The sequence below is a fragment of the Choloepus didactylus genome, chromosome 3, assembly GCF_015220235.1.
Source record: "Choloepus didactylus isolate mChoDid1 chromosome 3, mChoDid1.pri, whole genome shotgun sequence".
Classification (NCBI taxonomy): domain Eukaryota; kingdom Metazoa; phylum Chordata; class Mammalia; order Pilosa; family Megalonychidae; genus Choloepus; species Choloepus didactylus.
Genome location: NC_051309.1, coordinates 208,781,838 through 208,797,589, shown reverse-complemented (window position 1 = coordinate 208,797,589; position 15,752 = coordinate 208,781,838). Strand labels below are relative to the sequence as shown.

General features: G+C 37.7%; 1 protein-coding gene across 3 annotated transcripts in view; it reads left to right on the top strand.

Moving 5' to 3' along the window:
• Positions 1-8,629: 8,629 nt before the first annotated feature.
• TUSC3 (tumor suppressor candidate 3) overlaps positions 8,630-15,752 on the top strand; it is a 306,555-nt gene continuing 299,432 nt past the window's right edge. For all 3 annotated transcript variants that reach the window (XR_005216025.1, XM_037831243.1, XM_037831242.1), the window contains exon 1: positions 8,630-8,976. Coding sequence is in view for 2 of the 3 variants with exons in the window: in XM_037831243.1 (XP_037687171.1) it covers positions 8,839-8,976 (138 nt within the window). In the remaining variant the exon portion in view is untranslated. The remainder of the gene's footprint in view (positions 8,977-15,752) is intronic.

Below are 15,752 nucleotides of genomic sequence, written 5' to 3'. Positions count from 1 at the left end.
TCCTTAATATATTTTTATGCTTGAAAATCTTTTATTGATCTATTATTCTTCTCTGCAACAAAAATTTGTTTACATTGAAATTTGATTAAAAAAAAACCTTCCTTGACCATAGGTAATATCGAATGTGTTTTTTTGGATTGTGTTATTGTTACAGTTACTAGTGGTACCCAGTTGATCAAAGTATCAACATATTATGAAAATTGATAAAATATTATTAAACTCTTAAGTAAAATAAAACGGCCAACTGCATTGGACATTGCTGGGAAGGAACCCCTTTCCAAGAAGGGCATTTCCAGAAGATAAAAAAACTGACCTGCAGGGGCTATCAGAGAAAATGGAACACACCCTGCAGAACTGCAGAAAGCAACATTTGGTGACAAAACTAGCTTAGGTCCAGTAGAAATTGCTTATCAGATTGGACAAGCATACTGTGATGGTTAGGCTCATTTGTCAACTTCGCCAGGTGATGGTGCCCAGTTGTCTAGTCAAGCAAGGACTGGCCTGTTACTGCAAGGACGTCTTGTGGACTTTAATCATCAGTAAGTTGATTGTAACTATGGTTGATTACATCTACAATAGCTAAGGAGAGTGTCTTCGGCAATGAGAAACGTTGAATCCAAACAGAAGAAGGATTTAAAAGGAGAAATGATGACTTCAGCAGTCAGAAGAGAGAACTTTCATCTCTACTTCAGCCAGCCAGTCTCTCCTGGGGAATTCATCAAAAACCTTCATCAGAGTTGCCAGCTTGCAGCCTGCCCTACAGAATTTGGAAACGTGCATCCCCACAGTTGTGTAGGGGACACTTCATAAAATTTTATAATATTTACACATATCTCCTGTTGGTTCTTTTTCCTTAGAGAACCCTGCCTAATATACATACCATACTAATCTATGACCCCCCACCTTGCACGACCTTCCTTATATAAAATGGAAACTTAATGGCAGCCAATCAGAACATTTATTCACTTGTTGCCACATTTGCTCTCTATGAGCTTCCCTTTTCTACCCTCTCAGTGGAGCTCCATCTACTTCTGAATGGGATGCTGTCCAATTCATGAATTGCTCAATAAGGCTGTGAGACTCTAAATTGCATGAATTTTTTTCTTTCATCAAAACATAAAAGCAAAAGTTTATTGGAAAAGTATTACTTACAATAGGTGATTAAGGTTTTTTACAATTAATTTACGTATGTGTGGATAAGTATCAATCATTGCTAGAATGAATATTATTCAGCATCACTTCATTCTTATTTATGTTAATTACTAGGAAACCATGTTCACAGGAAGTACATGGGAATAGGGGATTGTTAGCATAATATCACTCAATTCTTTTAACTCCTTTTGAGTTGTGTGCCAAAAATTACATAGAAATCTAGCTTCAAAACTAGCTGATAACTGGATTATGTGCTCCTTTGGTTTTGCTAAAAGCCCAAAATTAGAAGCTCCTGATTAGCAAAAGGTGTTTTTTAGTCAGTCATTAGAATCACTCACTTTTTCAATACCTATGCTAATGTTAGCATTCTTTTGTTTGGTGCATTGAAGATTTATTATTCCCTAAGGCAGTGCACTTTAGCATACTACTCAAGAAGGTTGAAAAATATTCAGTACTTTTCTTTTGTAAAGGGAGAGAAAGGAATTTTGCTAAGAAAGGTGGTCAAGGAAAACCAGTAAGAGGCAGCCTTCACTTCAGACTTTTTTTTAAGCCATCCAATTTTAGAAAACTCCACAGGGTAGTTGAGGTTCTGGAAATTAATTCTTTTAAAACCATTTGTATCTGTATAGTTCTTGGAAACTCCTGTACACACTCTAATTTAGAATCCCGGTATAAGCCATTATCAAGGCTTTGGAATTCCTTTTTTTTTTCTTTAGATAAACAGTTTTATTCACATACCATACAATCCATCCTAGATGTACAAACAATGGCTCTTGGTATAATCACACAGTGATGTATTCACCACCTCAATAAATATGAAAATATTCTAATTTCTTCCAAAAAAAAGTTCCATACCCCTGGACTTCTGTTTGAATCTAGTGGGAACAACTGAAAATATGTGGACTGAGGATAGCGACATGATTACCACCACTGTGCTGAGGGAATAGACAGAGAATGGTTGGATTCATCTATTAATTCAACAGATACATTATTCTGGGTGACCTGGATTCAAAGATGAAGAAAGCAAAGACCCTGCCTTCCTGGAGTTTACATCTAATGGGGGAAAACTGACAAATGAATAGAACAGCATAATGCCAGTTAGTGATGGATGCTGTAAAAATGTAAAGGAGGTTGTTTTAGTTTGATGGGCTGCTCAAGCAAATACCATGAAATGGGGTGGGTGAGACAATGGGAATTTATTTGCTCACGGTTTGAGGGTGGGAAACAGTCCAAATTGAGGTGTCATCAAAGTGATGTTTTCTTCCCAAAGACTGTGGTGTTCTGCGACTGGCTGCTAGTGATCCTTTGTCCTTAGCTTGTCACATGGAAAGGCACATGGTGGTGTCCCTGGTCTCTCCCTTCTCTTCTGGGTTCCAGTGATGTTCAGCTTTGTGATTCCTGTGCCTTTCTCTCTGCCTGTCTATATTTCATTCTGCTATAAAGGACCCCTGTAATTGGATTAGGACCATCATGATTGAGGTGGGCCACACCCTAACCGAAGTAACCTCATCAAAAGGCCGTACTTAAAATGGGTTCACACCCACAGCATGGATTACATCTAAGAATGTTTTTCTGGGGTACATACAGCCTCAAACCACTAAAGAGGAATATTCTAGACAGTGTATATAAAAAGCTACTGTCCCATGGAGTTTATATCCTAATGTGAGAGAAAGGAAATAAAGCCAGGTAATGATAACTGCTATAAAAAAGTTAAGGGGGAAGTGTAAAGGTAAGTACATATAGAAAATACTGAAAAATCCATAACAAAGCTCTTAGAGCTAATAAATGACTTCAGTAAAGTGGTGGGGTACAAGCCCAATACTAAAATTCAGTAGTGCTTCTGTACATAAGCAATGAACAATCAGAAGAAGAAATCAAGAAAAAATTCAATTTACAATAGCAACTAAAATAATCAAATATCTAGGAATAAATCTAACCAAGGGTATAATAGACTTGTACACAGAAAACTACAAAACACTGCTAAAATGTTCATGGATTGGAAGACTAAATATTGTTAAGATGTTAGTTCTACTCAAAGTGATTTACAGATTCAATGCAATCCCATTCTAAATTCCAACAACTTTCTTTGAAGAAAAGGAAAAGCCAATTATCAAATTTATATGGAAGGGTAAGGGACCCCGAATAGGCAAAGCCATTTTGAAAAAGAAGAAGGAAGTTGGGGGACTCACATTTCCCAATCTTAAACTTATTACAAAGCAACAGTAATCATAACAGCATGGTACTGGCACAAGGACAGATGTATACCAATGGAACCAAACTGAGCTCAGAAATCTCATGTTTATGGCCAAGTGATTTTTGACAAGGGGTGAAAGCCCACTCACTTGGGAAAAAATAGTCTCTTCAACAAATGTCCTAGGGAAACTGGATCTCCATTTGCAAAAGAATGAAAGAAGACCTTTACCTAATACTGTATACAAAAATCAACTTGAAATGGATCAAAGACCTAAATGTAAGAGCTAGAATGATCAAACTCCAAGAAGAAAATGTAGGGAAGCATCTTTAGGATCTTGTTGTAGGTGATGGTTTCTTAGACTTTACACCCAAAGCATAAGCAACAAAAGAAAATATAGATAAATGGGATCTCATTAAAATAAAAAACTTTTGTGCCCCAAAGGACTTTATCATGAAAGTGAAATGACAACTTACACAATGGGAGAAAATATTTGGAAACCACGTTTCCGATAAAGGTTTAATATCTAGCATAAATAAAGATATCCTTCAACTTAACCACAAAAAGATAAACAGCCCAATTAAAAAATTGGCAAAAGACTTGAATAGATATTTCTCCAAAGAAGATATACAAATGACCAATAAGCACATGAAAAGATGCTCAACATCATTAGCCATCAGGGAAATGCAAATCAAAACCACAATGAGATACCATTTCACATCCACTTGAATGGCCACTATTAAAAAACCAGAGAATTAAAATTGTTGGAGAGAATGTAGAGAAAGAAGAACACTCCTTCATTGCTGGTGGCGATATAAAATGGGACAGCTCTTATGGAGAGCATTTTGGCAGTTCCTCAGAAAGTTAAGTATGGAATTACTCTATAACCCAGCAATTCCACTTCTATGTATATAACCCAAAGAACTGAAGGCAGCAACTCAAACATATATTTGTGCACCAATGTTCATTGTGTCATTATTCACAATTATCAAAAGATGGAAGCAACCCAAGTGTCCATCAACCGATGAATGGATTAACAAAATTTATATATACATACAATAGAATATTATTTAGTCATAAAAATGAATGAAATCCAGATACATGCAACAACATGGATGAACATTGAAGATATCCTGTTGAGTGAAATAAGCCACACACAAAAGGACAAATATTGTATGATCTCACTGTTATGAAATAATATGAATAAGAAAATTCAGAGAGTCAGAAACTAGAATATAGGTTACCAGGAAATAGGGTACGGAATGGGAGTAGGGAGTTAAGGCTTACAATACAGAGTTCCTATTGGAATGATGGAAGAGTTCTGGTAATGGATGGCGGCGATGGTAGCACATCATTGTGTATGTAATTAGCAGTACTGAAATATATGCCAGAATGTGGATAACAGGGGAAATGTTAGGTTATATATATGGTAATAGAATAAAAATTTTTTTAAAAATCCCTGAAACTTCGCTACACAAACAGGGAACCCTAAGTTAAGCCATGGACTATAGGTAATAGTACAATTATAAAAATGTGCTTTTATCAATTTAACAAATGTACCACACCAATGCAAGTTGTTAATAATAGGGGGGTATATGGGAATCCTGTATTTTATGCATGATTTTTCTGTTAACCCAAAACTTCTTTAATTAAAAAAAAAATAAAAGAATAAAGGTAGGAAGTTTATTTTTTTAGATAGGGTGGTCTGAGAGATGAGGAGTTGACCTTTTAGGGGATCTGAGTCTTGACCTCAGGAAAGTAATAAAGAATGGCATGTTAACATCTATGACCAGGTTTGCTAATGCTGCCGTTACGCAAAATACCAGAAATGGATTGGCTTTTACAAAAGGGGTTTATTTGGTTACAAAGTTACAGTATAAAGGCCATAAAGTGTCCAAGGTAAAGTATCAACAACAGGGCACCTTCACTGGAGAAGGGCCATTGGCATCTGGAAAACCTCTGTTAGCTGGGAAGGCACAGGGCTAGCGTCTGCTTGCTCCCAGGTTGCGTTTCAAAATGGTATTCTCCAAAATGTCAGTATCAGCTTATAACGGCCGTCTTCAAAATGTCTCTCTAAGCTGCAGCTTCTCTGAATTCCTTCTGTTTGTGAGCTTTTATAAGGGCTCCAGTAATTAAATAAAAACCCAAGCTGAATGGGCAGGGCCACACCTCCATGGAAACTTTCAATCAGAGGTCACACCCTAACCAAAGGTGTCACTCACAGTTGGGTGGGTCACATCTCCATGGAAACTACCTAATCTCAATATCCCAGGAGATTGGATTAAAAGATCATGGCTTTTTTCTTGGAGGACACAGTATATCCAAACTGGCACAATCTATCTGCGAGAAAGGGTTTCAGCAAAGGGAACCGCAGTGTGAAGGCCAGAGGCTGAGTGTGCTTGGCATATTTAAGGAAAACAAAAAAGCTATCCTGGCTGGAGCAGCTTGAGAAAGCAAAAGAAAAATAGAAAATGAGGTTGAAATGGAGCCAGGAGCAAGGTGATGTAGGCTTTGGAGAGGCATAGAAAATAATTTGCTTTTTATGTTGAGGGCCTAGAAGATACTTTGCATTAACTTGATTTATGTATTATAAGGAATGCTCTGACCCTGGCAGGGGCTTCTAAGAAATAAAGATCATCAAACCTTGCCTGGAAAGAAAATATAAAAGAAACACTCTAGCTGCTTTTTTTGAGAATAGAATGCAGGAAGGCAGGCTTGAGGAGTATTGGATTTGACTGGTAGAGGAGGATGGTGAGATTATATGTAAGGAAAGGAGGATGGACCAATAATTATGTTTATGTCTTTTTGATAAATGCTGGAGTTACAGATGGGAAGGGTAAGGAGGTTACTTGGAAACCGAAAATGGATGGCAGCATCATTGGAGAGAATGAGGAAAGTAGAAGGCAACTCTGATATTATGAAGCTTGGCAATTAGAAGGATGGTGGTACCAGTAATTACAATAAACAAATTAAGACAAGTTTGGGAGGGGAAGGAAGAGATGGTGGATTTTCATTATATCTAGTATATCTAGATGTAGATATTTAGCTGATAATGAGCATAACTTTACTCTTGTCTCCAAATAAAGTTGAGGCCAATTTTCGTAGGTCTCAAGTCAAAAACAAGACACTATTCATTTGGAAGTGGTAACTAATGTGGGCAAAATGCTCACTATTTTAATAGTTCTATATCAAAAGCCAGGGAGAGAGGAAGAGGAATTTATTTGCATATTCCTTTAGAAAATGCAGCATAACATAGTGTGTCAGTGTGGCTGTGGAGATAGACTGTCAAAGTTCAAATCTCTACTCCACCTCTTTCTAGCTGCATGACCTTGAATTAAATTTTTCTGTGCCTTAATTTCTTCATCTGTAAATGAGAATAATGGGATTTACCTGAAAGGGTTTTTGTGGAAGCAGGGGTTCTTAATATGGGCCCTTGGTATTTCAGGGTATCTGTGAACTTGGGATGGAAAAAATTATAACCTTATTTCTATTAACCTCTCACAAAAATTTTGTTATTTGCTTCAATTATAAAGGCAAATCACAATGGTAGTAGTTTTAGTACTATGGCTTAGTTCCCCTAGAAATTACAGTTATTTTCATATCACAGCACAGTTGTTACAGATACCTTGCAATATTTATGATCACCACTACTTCAAAATTACAGTCTTTATTAGAACTGATATTAGATATGCTGCTAGATTTAATATGATTGTCAGAATTTACCTACAAGCCTCATGCCACTTAGTTGGCCAAGTATCCTGCAAATCTGTGCCTCATGAACAACCATCATCATTACCTTGTGAAGGTGATTTATTGATTCTCACATCTAGGTTGCTTTCTAATGTTCCTAAAATACAAATATTTGTTGACCAGGATGTGAAAGTATAACTGGAACGCTGCTGGCAACAGTGCCAGGCAGAACCCTCTTCCAGGTTCAGGACTCTCGCTGCAGAAATAATTCAGAGATGAGAGGGGCCAGTAGGAATAAGTAGTAAAGTTTGTTAAAGAAAGAGAGAAAGAATACACGGTAAAGAGATAATGCAGACATGTTCAAGGGAGAAGCACACCCCAAGTGGCAGTGGGTCAGCTTGTTATATAGAGAAGTTTGACAATGATTTTCTTATCTCGACCTTTGAATATCAGGTGTCTTCTTTGTTCTAGGAGGAGATAGTTATGGGAACTTGTGGCCTGCCATCATGTATCTAAAATTTGTTTTTGGGCAGATGTTTAATAACCTTTATGACCCCATGTTTTCCGTCATTAAGAATTTGCTTTGGGCCATGATTTTACAAGCTTTTATGGTTTGGGGGAGGTTTCCCAGCTTTAGGGGAAATTTTTGTCCCATGAGGTTTGCAACTGAAGTTCGCAGCTCTGCATTAACTCTTTCAAAGCTGAGTAGAGGACCAGGGACCACAGCGTTGATGCCCTATTCTATCTTGCCTCAAAAGGAGGTGAATGCTTTAATTTTGATCATGGTATTTCATTATAATTGATTTATTTGTTTCCCTATGTATTTAATTTTACGCATTTAGAAACACTTTTCTAAGAAGGGAACCATCCTCTTCATCAGATTATCAAAGGTGTGCATGGCACAAACAAGGGTGGATATCTTGAGGTAGAGGAATAAAAGGGTGCCTGTGAAGCACTAGAATGGTACGTGACCCATGACGAATGTTTAATAAGCAGTCTGCTGATATTCTTAAAATGAGGACTTTCAGAGAGTAGTAATAGAATTAAGTCCCATTCATTTCTGTTCTGCAAGTGCCCAGTTCATGCCCTTCACTTTGGTGTTCTAAATGAATGAATGAACTGTGGGGTGGGGGGTTGGTTCCTCAGGTCCGCCAGTCGGGGCTGTAAGGAACAGTGGGGAGCTTGTGAGGCGGCCCCTGTGCATCCAGGGGGCTTTGGAGTAAATGTTAGAGCCCTTCAGAGGGCTCATGCGTGAGACATAGCTGTGTCGCTTAAAATGTCCTAATGGGAAGGGAGATGGCCAGTTTCTAGAGGAGCCGGGTCTTTACTTATTTCTCAAAGCTCTTCCTATCCTTTAAGAAGGGAATTAAGTCTGCTTAAGGCTCCCGGCAGAGTGTAAGAATAACAGGTGCCTCGCAAATTCCTGGAACCTGGCAACGGTACAAGTGGCAAGACAGACTGCTGTTTAACTGCAAGAGAAGGAAGCCGCGCTCCCGGCGCAGGTCTCAGGGAAAGCGCAGGGTAGAGCGCAGCGCCGCGCCACGCGCCGGGAGGCGCGACTCCCTCGCCCCGCCCACTTCCTGCTTGATCCCGGGCTTTTCCAGGTTCCATCTCCCGGTGAACCGGATGCTCTGTCAGCCTCCTCTTCCGAGTCCTTGGCCGCCGTCTGAACCTCTCGTGACACCGCTGCCAACCCCCGAGAGCCCAGCCAGGGGCTCCCGGCAGCGTGCCCGGCAGGTGTGGGGCACCGGTAGGAGCTGGGCGCGCACGGTTACCGCGCGTGGAGGAGACACTGCCCTGCGGCGATGGGGGCCAGGGGCGCTCCTTCACGCCGGAGGCAGGCGGGGCGGCGGCTGTGGTACCTGCCCACCGGGAGCTTCTCGTTCCTTCTCCTCCTGCTGCTCCTGTGCATCCAGCTCGGAGGAGGACAGAAAAAAAAGGAGGTAGAAAGAAGCCTCCTTGGCCCTCCCCCTAAGGGCTGGGGGCGGGCCGGGGAGGGCCGTATTGCTAAGCAGCTCGGTCGCGTTGCTAGGCAGCCGGGCCGCGGGGCGTGGGAGGCCTTTGGGCGTGTTCGCTGCCTAGTCCTACCACTGTGGGGTTGTCCTCCAGCCTCGGATGTGGGGTTGTTCCAGTGCTTACTTAAACAAAAAAACTAGAAGGAAACGTCCTCTAGGCTGCCTTAACACTTCACACATTTTATACCCGGGGCGCTCCTTTAGCTGGACGCCGAGCTTCAGGCTCCTTGTCACTAAAAGGAGGTGTGTTGGATACGAAAATACCCTTTAGAAGTATTCATAAACCGTCAGGAACTGTTTGTCCTATATGTTTATTTCCTTGCCGCCTTTGTAATTCCGTTTCAAGAGGTAACAGAAAATATTGAATTATGTTTTAAGTTGTTCTGCGTTCCTTATTAAACGCTTTTAAAGCTGTATGTTCATTTTTATGTTGAACTCTTATAATTGTGAGAATACATTATATTATTTAAGTTATGCGAATTCATTTGTGGAGTTCTGATAACCTGATTTCAGTCTTAGTCCACCATTAACTTTGATGAGGGCGAGGTTTGAAGTAACAGCTTTTTAAAAGTAGTTGTAAAATTATTTGTGAATTTCAATTGTCCATCCATAGATAGTTGATCCCGCCACATCAAAAACAGTTTATTTTAGAACTGTGGCTAAAGTTGCTAATTGTAAAGCATTTCAGTAAGGATACTCTGCATTTATAATTTAAGATGGTTTTTCCTGGTAGTTATTCATCCACACGTTTCAGAATCTGAACCGGGGTTAAGACATTACCACAATTTTCTTCGTAACTGGGTAGAGAGAGTGAATGGGGAAAAAAAAAGCTTTACATGCAAAGTAATTCTGATTCTCTTTCTCTGTATTCTCTTGAAACAGCCATGAATGCCATAACTGACTTTTTCCCTTTAGCTTTTTAATTTTATCATGAAAGCAGGGCTTACAAAATTCTTGGTGAAGTTCTGATAAGAAGTTTAGAGAAGGATTGCTGTTAAATTAAAATTTTACTTATAAATATAAATTAAATATATACTTCCTGGAGCTTCCTATTTATATCCCACCTTCCAAGAATTTTACATTTCTCAGTATTTCTTGAGAAAGCTGGAAATTGAAAAGTAGATAGCTTTTTCTGGTTTACCAGAATAGTGGGCAATAAAAATAATATTTTATCTTCTAGAAAGATCACTATAATCTCACTTTCATTTGAAAGAAATAATATAGTCTAAAAAGTGCACATGTTCATAGCATCTCCAATTGTAAATTACTTTAACACATGGAAATGTTTGCTAATTCAGTTTAATTAAACGTAAATTACAATAATATCTGCTTCTGTTGAAATGTTTTTACAAAAGATATCTTGAAAATGAAAAATGAGACAAAATATTTGAGGATTGAAAAAAGATGTCTGGCAAAACTACTTTCATTTCTTTTAAATGGTACAGCCTAATTGTAATATATGCTGGGAATTCCATATAGTCAAGTATTACTTAAGGAAAACAACAGTTTCAATAGTTGAAGTTTTGACACTTTACTCATTTCATATATAACTATGAAATGTAGACCAGTTCTGTATCTGCTACTCAGTTCAAAAACTGTAATCTCTTCCAGTGTTGGAAGAAAAACATTCTATATGGAAATTACAGGGGTATTCAAGAGCTGTTTTGACCTTATTACGGTTTATTTCTTCAAACCTGACACCTATCGTTGTACCAAAAAGTATAGCAGTTGGAGGTAATTTACCACAATAAATATTACTGGCACATGTACCAGAATACTTGATTTGGCATCAACAGTGTATTCTTTCCTCCAGAGGAAGCCAAATTGAAGTCTCAAGTTGAGCCTGGAATCAAGAATGCTTTTAAGGAATTCATAGTTATGGCATTAATAGTTACTTCCATAGCTTTCAGGTCAGATGATCCAATTACAGCTTAGTCCAGATTTAATGGTATGACATTGGGTAAACCACTTAGTCCCGCTGAATTTTAGTGTCCTCATTTAAAAATACAGAAATAATACTTATACCTTAGGAGGTCGGGTTTAAGTAAGACTTTATATATAAAGTACTTAGTGCAGTGCCTAGAACATCAGATATGCTCAATAATTGTGGCTACACAATAGTGTAGTACTCATTTACACAGTAAGATGAAATCCCAAAAAGTTTTTTCTAAATTTTTTTTTCCTAAGTAAACTGACTTTATAATAGTAGTAAATGTCATGGTTACTGGAATTAATTGTTCTCATTACTTATTTTATGAAACAATTAGAATTCCAACTCTTTTATGTGTTTGAGAACTTTCCAGGAGTTCTCTCTCCAAAATCTATGCGTTTCTTCAAGTTGTGCTGATATGTGTGCAAACGAATATGTGCATTATAAAAGGTGATTTGGGTTCCTTACACTCAAGATTCCTCTGCTGTTAATGAAGTTTACTATGTGTAGGCATTATCTGGCTTTCTTCATGTTGCTCTGTGGGGATTTTGCATCATGGAAGGGGATTTTGCATCACAGAAGGATTATTGCTATTCTGTGGATATGTGTGTGTGTATGTCTGGTAAATGTGTGTATACATACATACATACTGCTTCTTCATGAAGACATTTTTATTCATTAACCAAAAAATTATTTTTTTGTTATAGTCTCTGTTTAAGAATATAGTCAAGAGAATAGTTAAGTGAATAGCTGAAGGAGATTGGCAGGATTTTGATAATCACTTTCCTTAATAACATTGAATACCAGCATAGAAAGCTAATGTTGGAATGCCTGTGTTAAGTAAGGTGAATTTGTGGAAGACATTGGCTTCTTAGTAGTATCATCAGTGTTTCTTGCTCATGATGTGTTTCCTTTATTTTTGGCGGTTTCTCTCTTACATCATTAACACTTGTTAATCAGCTTCGTTTCGAATTATCTTAATTTATAATGACCTCTTTTGGTAATGTAAAAAGCTCAAATTATATAATGATGACCATAGCCTAAAGACTTCTGCATTATCAAAAGCAGCTGTTATAATAATTAAATCCATCTACAAAGGAAATGATTAGCTATTAGGCTATGACTGATAAGATAGGTAACAGTGCATATACGTAATTTTTGGGAAAATGGAGTAGCTGATAAATATTTTTTAAGAGAGAAGTACTATGTTTGCCTAACTGAAACATAATTCAATTGCCTCTGATATAATTTTCTTATGTCATTAATACTTTAAGCATATGTTACACAAAGATGTATATAGCCAATTATTTTCAGTGGTCTAGGTGTGAAATAGAGCCTCTACTATCTTAGCAAATGACAGAAAAGGAGGGGATGGAGGTAAGCAATGGATCTTTCCATTAAGTAGAGAACTTAAGTAGAAGAAAAAGTTTGTGTGTGTGTGTGTGTGACTTTATTATAGTAATTGATACATGTGACTGTGGGGATTGGTAAATCCAAATTCCGTAGGGTAAACCTCAAGCTGGGAACGCCAACGAAGGTTTCGATGAGTTGCGCAGGAGAAACTGACTGCCTGAAGTAGAGATGGTAATTCTTCCTGAATACACTAATCATTAGTTTTCCTTTTAAGGCCTTCAGCTGATTGGATGAGACTTCTCTCATTGCTGAATGCAACCTTCTTTGTTGATTTTAGATGTAATCAGCCATACATGCAATCAGCTGATAATGATTTTAAATCCATGAAATGCCCTCACAGTAACAATCAAGCTAGTACTTGCTTGACCATACAAGTGGACACCATAACCTTGCCAAGTTGACATATGAACTTAATCATCACAATGTGCAGTAACCTTCTCTAACCTTTGCCCTGGTGGGAGACATTAACTTTATGAAACTGGAAAGCAAACAGACTTGCCTTTTGTTCTAGAAGGGCACATTCTGTACTCTACAAGCCTCTTAGAAAAGGTGGTCCAGAACAAAGTTAATCGGTACTTCAGCTTACAAGATGTATAGAAACCCATGAAGAATTGTCTCCCAAGTAAGAAACAGTGACTTTGCCAAAAGAGAACATTTTCAGGATGTTTTCCTCCTCATCCATTCACCACTAGCATCTTCAGTCCTGTAGATGTGCTCTGTACTACATGTAAGATACAGAGAAAGTGAAAGAGCAGAAATAGGTAATCTAAGCCATACTGAGCCCCAGATTCATCAACTGTTTTTTGCCACTTTTTGCTTTTTTATTCTCTCTCTCTTTAGCCCTGAGTATTCAGTGATTTTTGGATGTCAGTGTTAGCTGTATCAGGGTTTATTTGGCTTATCTGATTATGTCATGACTACTTCTTTCTGTAAGAATCCCTCTTGGAACATCATTCTAATTCTACCAAGATAGAAAACTTCCCTTTGGTTATGTATAGAAACAATTGTGTTCCCTCGCTAGAAAGTAGGGAGATGAACTAACAAATGTATATTTGTTATGTAATGCTCTGTGTGTGTGTGCGTTTGTGTGTGAAACAGATAGGTAATATTTCTGTCGGTCTCCATCAGTTTTTTTAAGTTTTTATGTTGAAGTAATTTCAATCTTACAGGACAGTTACAAAAATAAAACGAACCCCATGCAGAGAACTCTAATATAACCCTACTCCCTGCCCCTCCCCCCAGATACCCAGATCTACCACTTTTAACATTTTGCCATATTTTCTGTATCTATCTATCTATCTATCTATCTATCTATCTATATAATCTATCTTATCTATCTAATGTTTCTGTCTGTCCATCTGTCTACCTCCATGTTCTGGACACTCGAGTGTAGGTGTATACGTCACGCTCCTTGAACACTTAATACTGCCACGTACATGTCCTAAGAACAAGAATTTTCACTTACTTAACCACCTGAAGTGTTCAAGACATTTAACATTGATATAGAGCTTTCAGTCTATATTCCAGTTTTTTCATATGTCCCCATAATATCCCTTTGAGCCTTTTCTACTCCCTTAGTAGATCCCACCCAGGATCATGTATTGCATTTAATTGTCATTGTCTCTTCAGTTGCTCTTCTTCCCTTTCTTTTTAAGTTGTGGGAACATAAATACAAAGTAAACTTTCCTCTCTCAACCACTTACAAGCATATATTTCATTGGGACTAATCACATTGTCCCATTGATACCCTCACCACCTTCCATTCTTAAACTTTCCCATCTCCTCAAACAGGAACCCTAATCCATTATGTATTAACTCTCCATTCCACCTGCCCCCCACTCCTGGCAACCTGTATTAAAATTTCTGTCTATGAGCTTGCATATTCTCTGATATTTTCTTTGTAGTTGCCATGTGGCTTAAATTTAACATCCTAAATTTATAACAATCCCATTTGTTTTCATGCCAACTTCAATAATATGCACAAACTATGTGCCTATTCCCTCCTGCCCCCAATCTTTATGTATTTTTGTCACAAATCACTTTTGTATATTATGAGTCAAAAACAGTGTTTTATCATTAAATTTTATGCGTTTGCCTTTTAGACCCTGTAAGTGGTAAAAGTGGAGTTACAAAGCAAAAATTAAATAGTACAATTTATATTTACCCATGTTACCTTCACAGGAGATCTTTGTTTCTTCATGCAGCTTTGATATATTGTCTATTATCCTTTTTTTTCTTAATTTAGAGAAGTTGTAAGTTTACAGAAAAATAATGCATAAAATAGAGTTCCCATATACTACCCTATTATTAACACTTTGCATTATTTTGGTACATTTGTTAAAATTTGTGAAAGAGCATTTTCTAATTGTACTATTTGCCATAGTCCGTCATTTATAATAGTGCTTGTTGTCCTTTCCTTTTAACCTGCAGAACTTTCCTTAGCATTCCTTGTAGGACTGGTCTAGTGGTGATGAAATTCCTTAACTTTTGTCTGTCTGGGAATGTCTTATTCTCTCCCCTCATTTTTGAAAGACAGTTTAGCTGGGTATGGAATTCTTTGAAATTTTTTGCTTTCAGCACTTTACATATGTCATCCCACTGCCTTCTTGCCTGTATGGTTTCTGATGAGAAATTGGAACTTAATCTTATTGAGGCTTCCTTGTACATGACTTGTTGTTTCTCTCCTGCAGCTTTCAGAGTTCTTTCTTTATCTTTGACATTTGGCAGTTTGATTATAACGTGCCATGACCTCGGTCAATTTGGGTTTACCCTAGTGTGGAGTTTGTTGAGTGTCTTGGATGTGTATATTTATGTTTTTCATTAAATTTGAGAAGTTTTCAGCCATTATTTCTTTGAATATTTTTTCTGCTCCTCTCTCTTTCTTCAATATATGTATATTGGTATGCTTGATGGTGTCGTACAGGTTTCTTAGGCTCTGTTCACTTTTCTTCATTCTTCTTTCTTCTCCTCAGACTAAATGATTTTAATTGTCTTGTCTTTAAGTTCATGGATATTTTCTTCTGCCAGCTCCAATCTATTGAATCACCATAGTGAATTTTCAATTTCTTTTTGATGGTCTTCAGCTCTATTGGTTCCTTTTCATTATTTCCGTCTGTCTATTGATATTCTCTCTGTGTTAATTTATCATTTTCATGATATCATTTGGTTCTTTGTCCATGTTTTCTTTTATCTCTGAGCATATTTTGGGTTATTTCTTTCATGTTCTTTGTCTGGTGTGTCCCAGGTCTGCTTTAATCTTTTCCTTTGCCTCGGTCATCACTTCCAGTTTCTTTGTATTTTTTGTAAACTATTGTTGAAAGCTGGTCATTTTGGTATTTTAATGTATTACTTTTGGAATTTG